At 49.6% G+C, this 10660-nt stretch overlaps 2 protein-coding genes across 2 annotated transcripts in view; one reads left to right on the top strand and one right to left on the bottom strand.

Moving 5' to 3' along the window:
• Positions 1-1073, top strand: part of ARPC1B (actin related protein 2/3 complex, subunit 1B, 41kDa) — a gene marked incomplete at its 5' end in the record, with an annotated part of 1923 nt that extends 850 nt beyond the window's left edge. The window contains 2 exons of the mRNA XM_009871562.1: positions 459-595; positions 1035-1073. Coding sequence (XP_009869864.1) covers positions 459-595; positions 1035-1073 — 176 coding nt within the window. The remainder of the gene's footprint in view (positions 1-458; positions 596-1034) is intronic.
• A 1751-nt stretch (positions 1074-2824) lies between these two features.
• Positions 2825-7640, bottom strand: PDAP1 (PDGFA associated protein 1; the record flags this gene model as incomplete). Its single annotated transcript, XM_009871561.1, has 5 exons — positions 2825-3595; positions 4279-4430; positions 5304-5425; positions 5818-5925; positions 7549-7640. Coding segments are annotated over 5 exons (533 nt in total), but the record flags the coding sequence as incomplete, so codon positions are not given.
• Between the last annotated feature and the right edge of the window lie 3020 nt (positions 7641-10660).

The following is a 10660-nucleotide window of genomic DNA, read 5'->3' as shown; positions in this document are numbered from 1 at the left end:
ACAACCCCTGAGTATTCCATGGCTGTGTTCCTGCCCAGCTCAGGAGCTGGGGCAGCCCTGGAACACCCTTGGGTATCCTTGAGCATTCCTGGAGCATCTCTGGATGTGGTGAGGGGGGAGATGGAAGAGTCTAGCCCCAGGAGCTGAAACAGCCCTAAGGCATCCTTGGGTATCCTTTGAGCATCATGGTGTATCCCTGGAGCATCCTTGCACACAGGTGGGAGAGAAGGAGGAGCTGAGACAGCTCTGGAGCATCTCTGGAGGATTCCTAAAGCTGCCCTGGGTATCCCCAGAGCATCCCTGCACAGGAGTGGGGGGAGATGGAGAGATCCAGCCCTGGGGACAGCCCCGGAGCATCCCTACAAATGCGTGGGGGAGATGGGGGGCCCATGGGCGAGATGGAGGGATCCAGCCCCAACTCCCACCTGCTGGTTACCAGGCAGCCCTGAGGGCTTGGCACAGCCCGGCGGGGCTGACTCCCCACCACCTCTTTGCGCTCCACAGCCAGATCTCGGTGCTGGCGGGCGGGAAGGCCAACTGCTCGCAGTTCTGCACCACGGGCATGGACGGGGGCATGAGCATCTGGGACGTCAAGGTAAGTGTGTCCCTGCAGTGCCCCCCAGGCTGGGAGCCCGCAGCCAAGAACCCTCGTTAGCCACAGCTCTAATTGCAATCCCTCATCCCATTGCCGTGACATTCGTTGCTGTGGTGGTGGGGCCCATCCTGGGTGGGATCTCCTTTAACCCAGAGGTTGGTGGGGGACACCTCGGGTGGCATTTTCCCAGCTCATCAGAGGGAGAGGGTGATGCCAGCACTGCACAGGGATCCAGCACCCTCTCCTGGCTTCGCCTTTGCCCACACGGCTTAAAAAATGAGCAAAAACCCAGCTGAAATCAAGATCTCCTGCCCCTGGAGATGGATTGGCACCCCAGGGAGCAGCTTCTCCCTGCTCCCCAGCTCTGCTCCCCAACCACCCCCCATTTCCCTTAGAAAGCAAAAAAGCTGATGACGAATGACCTCCCATTTCATTTCAGAGCCTGGAGTCGGCGCTGAAGGATCTCAGGATCAAATGAAGGAACCATTCGGGAAGGACATCCCGGCTGCCAGCCTTGCCCCTGCTCTGCTGTGCCTGCCCGCTTTCCCCGCTGTGAGCCCCCCACGCCACGTGAGCCGGCCACGACGCCACCAGCGTGCTTCCCCAGCTGCCAGCCAGCCCCGGCGGCTGCTTCAGACAAAGAAAACAGGTTTTTAAACTATTTTTGTTACCATCCTCTCCGATGCTGGTCATACATCGCTTAAAGAAATCAAAAATAAAGTAAGGGTTTTCCTGTATAAATCCAATTATTTATTTATGGGGTTTTTTTTTAACCAAGTTCAATGCAAAACACAGGTGGGATTAGAGCACAGCATGGCCGATGTGCTGCATCTCACCGCAGCCGTTCAGGTCCGTTCTGCCACCAGCTCTGAGAATGAATCAGGACTGTGGGGGTAAAAGGGGAATGTCATCCCCCTCTTCCCGGCTTCAGCATGGTTTCAAACCAGGATGGGCATTGCAGAAAAGGTAGGGGAGAGGATGGAGGTGGCAAGGGAGCACAGGTTTCCTGTCCTGCTCCCGGCACCAAGCTCCTCCTGGACACCAGTCAAATCCCGTCAGGTGTGCAATTCCACACCCGGGAGCCAGCTGGGAAACCTTGGGCTCCCGAACCAGTCCTGCTCCTTCCCAGCCCCTTATCGCAGGCTGCAGGCGGTTTCCAAGAGAGAACCTCATCTCCACCTCCGGGTACGAGCAGTCTCACCTCGCAGCCATGCTGGGAAGACAGTTTCCCCACGGAGCCTTCTAAGAAGCTCTACGAAAGTGGATAACTCCATCTCTGTTTCGGAGCAGGGTTAATTGCACGTGCTGAACGACGGGCAGGGTCACAGGTTACACAGAGGGCAAGAACTCGCGCTGAAGCGGAGGGCAAGGGCTTTGGCAAAGGCAGAACCGCGAGTGCCCAGACAGGTGTGGCGACATGCCAACCACTCCTCCAGCGCTGCCACGTCTCACGCTGAGCGTCCCTGCAAGGGAAACCCTACACTTGTCACCAAAAAGTACAGGAATCCGTGCGGTGCAATGTGCTCATTCCTCCTGGGATCAGACCTCACTGACAGCTCGGGTTAAACGCCGAGTTCCCGGAGGTGTACCTCGAAGATCAGCCCTTATGTCAACCACATGGCTGGAGGGAGCACTGGCTGGCAGGGAGGGACAGTGACATTTGGGTTCTGGCCCAGACATTAGTTAATAAGAGGCCTGTTCTACCAGGAAAAGATTTTTCCACCCATTTCTGCGTGTTCACCCTGTGCGAACAAACCCCTTTTATCTCCCCTTCCACCTGCGGCTCCTGCCTTGCTCTGTCCCAGCGAGCAATCCTGGGACACGCCGGGGTCCCAGGCAGAGGTCGAAAGTGGGACTTTCCTGAGCTCCTGGGGGGCTGCGGGTCGGAGCAGCAGCTCCTGCTCCAGCGAGTCAGGACATCTGACAGTGGTGCCAGCCCTGGGGACTGGCACTGACACAGCGAGGAGGTAAGACAATAGCCTGAGCGTAACTGTTTTCTCCTGAACGTGAGCCAAATCCCTTGCCCCAAACAACACGGAAACAGCAAAGCAGTGGACGCAGAAGTCACAGCACCACCCGCAGCAGCCTGTGGGCTCGCGTTCCTTTATACACACACAAGACAAGGATGGAGCAGTTATGATAACTTACATTTTAATCAGCCAAATATACAAGTTCTCTTGTTTTTTAAACTTTTACCAAGTTGTTTTGCTTTTTTGGTTTTTTTTTTTTCCATCTGGGTCTTGATACAATTAATGTTGTTTGCTTTTTTTTCCTTTAAACAAAGGATGATGTGGTTAAAATCTGGCACTATCCCTAATAAGGAGAAGAAGAAAAAAAAATAAAAATGAAGAGGAGGGAAAAGGGGAGACTGGCTGCAAGAAAGGAGGGAAGAAACCGGGAAGGAACGGCACTCCAGATGTCCATGAAGTCAGGCTCCCAGCTGATACTGCAACACCCCACAGCAATATTTGATGGGCCATTTGCCCCAAAAGGATTCCTCAGACACGTTATCCTTTGGGCTTTCACTAATTAAGACAAAATTCCCTGCCCCATGCCCCACCCCACAACGACCCCACAATCTATTTTCTTGCAATCTAATGTCTGAAGCATCTCCCCTCCCACACAGCTCCCTCCCGCCCTGCCCCCTTGTCTATGAGTTCTTAACCCTAAAACCAGCAAAAAAACCATTCAGGTTTCCAAACTGTTACAGAGAAATTGCTGCTTGGCACAGTTCTGCACCGAAGAGAGCAGCTACCCCCAACCCCAAATGGAAATCTGTGCCAGGATGAGGACAAACACATCGTCAGTGTCTCTTGGAGGTGAAGGTGACGTCGATGCCGCAGTGCACCCTACGTGGCATCTATGGTATGCAACACGACAGAGCTCCTGGCGGGCACCAGGCACAGTTCCCTGGCGTTTCCTCCTCTTGCATGTCCTGTGCTTACTTGTTAAGGGATAGTGACTGCAGTCTTTTACCTGCCATAGCCGCTTCGTCTTTTGCTGCGGGAGAAAAAGAAGAGAGGTTTCTTTATTTCAGAGTCTGGTGGTGGTTTGACAGTCCCAGGGAGTGAAATCCTACTAGCCCTGGGCAGTGAGTTAATGGGGAAAAACCCAACCCTTGCCAACAACCCCTGGTAGATCCCCTCCGGAGGAGCAGCCCCCCTTGGGCATTCCCTTCTGTTCTCAGCCTCTCTTCAGGCCTTCAGAAGTTACCCCGATGCTGATGCACAAATGTCTCAGTAGAAGTCACTGAGCAGATGCGTTCACTGGACTCCTGGCTCACCCCATCAGAACCTGAGAGAAAGCGCAGGCAGGGGAGGAGCCCTGCAAACTCCCAGGGGCAGTCTGGATCCCCAGCATGCAAGGCAGATAAATCATGCCCAGCACAAGGAACTCGCTGCACCCCAAACTGGAGCAAGCGTCGCCTGGGAGGCTGAGGACAACACAGTTAGCGAGGACAATTCTCTTTCTCCCTGTTGAGATGGCCTAGAGCTTTATAAAGAGAGAGCTTTGTGAGAAGGAAACAGCTGAGCCTGGTCGATGAGAGGAGTTGGAATGACACTCGGCAACACCGCGCAGTCTCGGGAGGTGAGGGACAGCTACGTGTGGCGTTAGAAATCACGTCTCCCGCAGCGCAGCCATCGCAAAGACAAGGAAGAGGATGTGATTAATTACTCTCTAACCTCTTCTTTCTTCTTCTTTCTTTCTGGCAGCTTCTTCCCTCTGCTTCCGAATGATGGCTAGTCGGGCGAGATCTGCTTTCGCTTGTTCTGTTTTACCAGCTAGGTGCATTTTCATGTATCTTTCTTTTGCCTTTTGTTTCTCTATTTCCTCTCTGTTTAAGGGAAACACACCAGTCACTAGAATATCCACACAGGCACAGGCAGAGAGGGGGAGGCTTTCTGACTGGGAAGGACTGGGAGGACACAGAGACTCGGGGGCCTTGTCACCAGTTCTCAAGCAGAGGTTATATCTATGGCAGGGTTTGAACAGGGATGAGGAGGGATTATTTCTACCATCATTCAGCTAAATAAGGACACTGACACATGAGGAGGTCAAATGAATTAGCCCCAGACCACAGAGGACCACGAAAGTTTTCCCAGCCTTACCCTCAAACGCGTCCTTCTGCTGAAGCAATCTATCCCAAATAAGCAAGCTTAAATCTTTCACTCTGAAACTCTCCATCGCTAAATGAAACTAGAAGATTAAACTTTGCTTCTCATCTTATTCATCTGCTCAGATGAAAATTTCACCGTGACCCCTGGCATCTGGGAAGCCACTGCCTGTCACTAGGGCACCTTCTTTAGCAAGATGAAAGAAGACCCCAAGGTGACCTCTGGTTAATGGATTTCAGTTATGTCTGATTTTCAGCATAAAACTTCAGGAAAAGAATGGCCTGCACACGCTTCACAGCAACAAACTCCACTTGGCTAAGCTGCCTGGCTCCAAGGTGGTCAGAGCTACTCCCAGAGGACAGCCAGCTTCTGTCACGTTTGTAAGGAAAGACTTTCTGAACCACAGCGAGCCCTGCTCGACAGTTTGCTGCTGTTCAGCATCTGCTTTAGACAACAACACATTTAAAAAGCTTCCCTGGAACACCAACACGTACACAGCCAGGAAACACCTCCCCGCATTAAGCTGCTGCCGCCAGCAAGGATGAAATTCCAGGAATGCACTGGCTCCTGAAGACGCAGCAAGAAAGACTCACCGCTCTCGTCGTGAAAGTTCCTTAGGTCCATCGAGGTCCAGCTGAGTTACTTTTTTGGTTGTCTGAATTACACGATTGGGATTCTCTATGTCTATCAACCCTTCCACTCCTTTGCGCTTTTGCTAAGGTTCAAGAACAAGAGGAAGGTTAAGAAGCTCTCTCGTACCCATCATGTTCTATCAGAGCTCAGCAAAGACACTGCAACGTACCCCAAAAGCAAAATTCAAAATGTTTTCCCTACTAGAAAACAAAACCATTGATGAACCAAGATTTATACCACCAGGCATCTTCAGCCTTTTTTGAAATCTTCTTGCCTTAGCATTTCACTTATTACATAAGTTTTCATTCTGACCACAAAATGCTGCCCAGGAAAGTTTTTTTGGGCTCCTAAAACAGAAAAATAAATGGGCTTCTTCCATAAAAAAATTTACTATAGGTAGCTCTCAAAGAGAACTTGGAAGCCCCAAGAATCTGGGTGGTGTAAATGCATTAAGTGTCCTGAGAATGGCAGTACCTGATAATCCTCGTCATCTTCATCACTCTCATCTGAATCTAGAGACTTCTTCTCCTTTTTGGGGTCCCCTGTTGCTCCTTCGCCTCCTTCTTCTTGCTCCTCTTCTTCCTGCAACATCCCAGGAAGTCAGAGAAAATGCACCTCCATAAAAATCCCAAATCCCAGAGACACTTAATGAAAGAGCCCCCTCTTAATAAAAGACATTTTGGCCTGGGTTTGCAGTGCATGATAACTCGGGGACTGGAAACTACACAGATGTTGCGTAGAGCTGGGTCCCATCCTAGATCTCGATTAAAATCACCAGAGAAGAGAAAATTGACAATCATCAGCCACAACATTTTTATCTAAGAAATTACAGCCTTTTTGGCACAGCTTTTACCAGTCAGAGGTGTAGGAATTAATCTGTAAATCATTCAAAAATGACAGGGTTAGAAGAACCAACATGGGTGCGAATAGTTTGCTTTATCACTGCCAAACATACCTCACCACAGCAACTGGCAAAGTGGATGAGCTTTGGGCAGTAAGAAGAGTAATTTTTTTAATTGTTGGGGTTTTTGTTTCAGCTTTGCCTACCGAAATAGTGTCAGGTGTAACCATCACTGTGTGGCTGCCACCAAAAAAAGAGAAATCCAAGCAGACATTTCAAGCAGGGCCCTGCTTGTTCTGTTCCCTTTCCAGTTGGTATTTTTATTAACAACTCGAAAGCAGAGAACACTGATAATGTTTGTGAATGCCATCACACTGGTAGGAGCTGGAATCATTTTGGAAAATGGGATAAGACCCATAAGTGGTTTAGGAGTTTGGAAAGATGGCACGAAACCAAGAAGGTGGAATCAGAGAAAAACGAACCAAGCGGAGCTGCACTCTGGACGAAGAAATCCAACACAAAGTCGGAACATGTGGCTAAGCAGCAAATCACACAATCGTCTCGAGTTACAGCTGGTCAAAGCATTAACAAGGAGTCAACACTACGGCTCATAACTGCTTGAAAGCGGAACCTTCTTCTCGGAGGTATTCATCAGCATTTCCTACACGGGGTATAATTACCCAGCTGTAGTCAGTGCAGGGAGGCTTCAGGCAGAAGAGTGTGTTTGGGCTTAAGCAGCACTTTGAGAAAGTCACAGAAAACCAGGAGCAAGCGTCTATCCTAGCTGTGATAATTTGGGAATCTTGCAATAAATAGCCACGCCTTTGATAACAGCTGACAGGTGGAAGCTGGGGGAGCTGTTACAATCTTGTATCAGTGCACAGAAACACGCCCCACAAAGGACTCAGGCCAGAGAATTCTGTTATCTCTCCCTACAAGTCAGAGGCAAACAAGAAAACCATGTGTAGAGGAATAAGTCAAAAGAGTTTATTCTTTTAAGTCCAGAGGGTAAATATTTTAAATATACAGTAAAAAGTGAAGATGTGAGCCCTTTTCCTCCACTGCCAACCTGCAGAGCATGGATAAAAAAAATTAGCAGACACTGGAAACTGGGATGATGAAATGTGTGGGGGAAAAGACATCTAGAGCTGCTGTGTTATCACCTTTCCTACCCTTTTACCTTCAGTTCGTGAACTGGATGATACAGTGTCTCCAGGCAGAGAAATTCAGAATTCATATTGTGATCACTGCCAGAGTGATCTGCAACCCTCGACTAAGCTGCCATTTCTCACAAACTGCAAGTTAAGCGCGCAGTACGAGCCAGGACTTAGGACAGTAAGCACAAAACGTAGGCAAACACCTACCCTTGCCTTTTGCTTTTCTGCTTGGAGCTGGGCATCAATCTCCTCCGGACTCGTGTACTGTCTTGCTCGGCCTTTGTGGCCTCCTTTTCTACCTGTAAAAAAAAAAACAACAATGCAAAAAAACCCCCAAATGGTTTAGTGATAATCTTCCAGAAAATTTTACTTCTCCTGCAGGACACTCTCTGGATTTTCAGTGCACATAGTACAAACCAAAGTATCTCCTCTGACAGAAACTAAACAACGGGAGAAGGACACATTGAACTTGCCAGTCTCAGTGAATTCTGAGTAAGTTACACAGAGAATTGACATTACTGAACCACAGAAGGATACTGCAGGCGATCCTGCTCTGGCAGCGGGGTTGGACTAGATGATCTTTCAAGGTCCCTTCCAACCCCGAACATTCTGGCATTCTGCGAATTGTTTCTTTCCTTCCCTGTGAGCAGGTTCTGGTGACACCACAACCGAGAGCAGCCCACCAGTCGCACGGTGTTTTTCAAACAGGTTTGTCCTAAGGAGTGGGAGCAAGGAAGGTACATCCCGAAGGGTTGGGGATGTACCCATCACAGAGCTGTGACACCCGTTAGCAGGCAACTCTCAACGAGCTTGTGTCTTTTAACTCCTCCCCAGCGCTAAGGCTGTGCCAAGAGAAAATAGGAAACTAACTGGACAAAAAGCTTCAGGAATTACAACGAGAGCTGAAGAACTACTGAAAGGAGCCTTCATGTTTGACAGTTTATAAGGAAAAATATCAAGGAACCAGGAAGAGCAGAGTCAGCTTAGCTGGCTGGGCTGCTCAGCTAAGATCTGCTCTCAAGGTTGAAATTCTGTTGATTAATGAACGAGTTGCTGAAGCCCTTAATGCTTCTTGCAAGTGACTGCTCTGTTTATCTTCTTACAGCTTGAAGAACTGCTGGAAAGCAAGCTGGACAAGAGTTAGTCTCTAGCCTTGAGCTCAGGAGCTCAAGACACAACCAGTAGACAAGGCTGGTAAAAAGCAAACAGCTCAGGCAAGGGACCTCTCCACTGTGGCAAGTCTAAGTCCGATGGAAGGAGCAGGAAATCCTCACTCTCTATCACCCTCCCCAAGGACAACAGAAATCTTACAGCGGTGGAGAGGGCAGACGGGATCACCCCTCCTTTCTCTGGAGTGTGCAGGACAGATGTGTCACTATGGGATGGCCATGCCTGGCTGCGTGGGACTTGGAGGGACCAGCGGCCTCGGTGAGCTGCGAGCTGCAGGCATCCAGCTCTATCTGACCCATCCTCCTGGCTCAGCACAGCTAAACTCTCAGATGCTTCAGCTCAGTAAAAGCTGAGCTGTGGAATAAATTATCTCCCAAATCCCACCGTGAAGCCTTACAGAGACTCCTGAGACGTTTTTCTCACGTGACACGGGGTAGCGCAAAGACCGGACTCTTCTCTCTGAACTCAGCCGTGGAAGCTCACGGGTACACACACCCTAAGCACAGCAAAAGGCTTTGCTGCATCCAAAGACCTTCCTGCGTTTGCTGTTTGTCTGTTCCTGACCATCCCATGTGGCAACACTGACCCCCTCTGGGAGCGAGATCTGCCACGGGAGAGCTCCAGGCCTGGAGACATTACCTCACTGCCCAGCAAATGACATCGCTCTAAATGGAACAACAGTAATACCTCTGACACCACGAAAAACCCTAAATAAACCAAACCATTGCTGTGCTACGAGCTCAGCCGCTGCCGGGCAGCCTTCTCGTCCAGCTGGGCTCAGAACTGATGAGCAGAAAAGTCTCATTACTGCGAAGAAACAATAAGCAGTAATAAGGGGAGGAAAGCAAGAGAAATTTCAGGATAGATTATCTCATGTTAAATGCCTGAGAAGAAACAAATGGAAGAGCGAATCGATCTCATTTACACTCGAGCCCACACACAGAGAAGCAAAGCCCCTCCGATCAGCGCCGCCGGCTCCGCAGAGCGAGGGAGCGTGGGGCAGGGCTCTGCTCTTTCCCAGGAGATGAAACTGCAGGTCAGACAAGTGGAGAGCCGGCCCTGCACCTGTCACCGACCTACTGCATTGCGCTGCAGAACTCATGTCAGCTCTGTGCCTCAGTTTGCCCATCTGTAAAATAGTGATTCTTATCCTCCTCTGGGAAGCACTTTTAAGATACAGTCACCAGTAGATTTCACTTGCAGTAAAGACCACCAGCATCTAAGTCAGATACACTTTTGTCTTGCAGCTTTAAATGGCATAATTAAAGAATTTAAGTCAAAGAGAATGAAAGGATATGGAAGGGTTTCTTTTAATCAAGGTATTCAGAAAGTTATTGGAAATAATCCTGTAACAAAATTTATTATTGGCTAGTTAACCACCCCCTCCATTTTATATTAAACAGCAAGTGCAAAAATCCGCTCTTCTACTAACAATAACTGCTGCTGCCTTGGGGGAGAAGTGAGAAAAGATCACTCTTTTTCTGAGAAGCAAAAGGTTTGAAACAAACGTTTAAAACTGTATAATGAAACAGAGTAGGAAATACTGAGTTACAGGGCATTTAAATATGGCAGCCAGGGTTATAACCCGACACAGTTCTTTGGCTTCACAAAAAAAATGCAAAAGCTTCAGCCCTATCTACTAATACTGTGCAAATGAAGCGTTTAAAGACAATCTAAATATGGAAGAAGATTTGGTATCAGAGCTTGGGAAATGCTGCCGAAACAAATTGGAGCAAACTACAGAGATGACAAATGATGACGGCTGGTTTACATTAACGTATATGACTGGGGTTTCGCAGACGCTCGCACAAGAGCCAATTATGCAGATGGTGCATCTGGAGAAGGTTCTGGGTGGATCCAGCTCAGCCCTGACAGCCCGTCAGTCCCTCATTACCTCTCTTTAATCACACAAGCAAGTCGGTACCCGCTCCCTAACACCCAGAGGCAGAGCTGCCGGAGCCACGTGGAAGGTGCCACGCTTGGAGCCCCTGAACCGAAGACCACCTTCGTACCCCTCAGTCTCCCTCTCACCACGACCCAGGGCTGGACCCTCAGATTCCCCGGAGCCAGCCCCAAAGGCCTCCAGCACCGAATCACCGGGAAGGGAAGGCCATCAGCCACCACACACCACCTGTGCCCACCCCCCTCC

Source organism: Apaloderma vittatum, unplaced genomic scaffold (genome assembly GCF_000703405.1).
Source record: "Apaloderma vittatum isolate BGI_N311 unplaced genomic scaffold, ASM70340v1 scaffold38516, whole genome shotgun sequence".
Lineage (NCBI taxonomy): Eukaryota > Metazoa > Chordata > Aves > Trogoniformes > Trogonidae > Apaloderma > Apaloderma vittatum.
The sequence above is the reverse complement of the archived record's forward strand: the minus strand, read 5'-3'. Positions and strand labels throughout refer to the sequence as shown.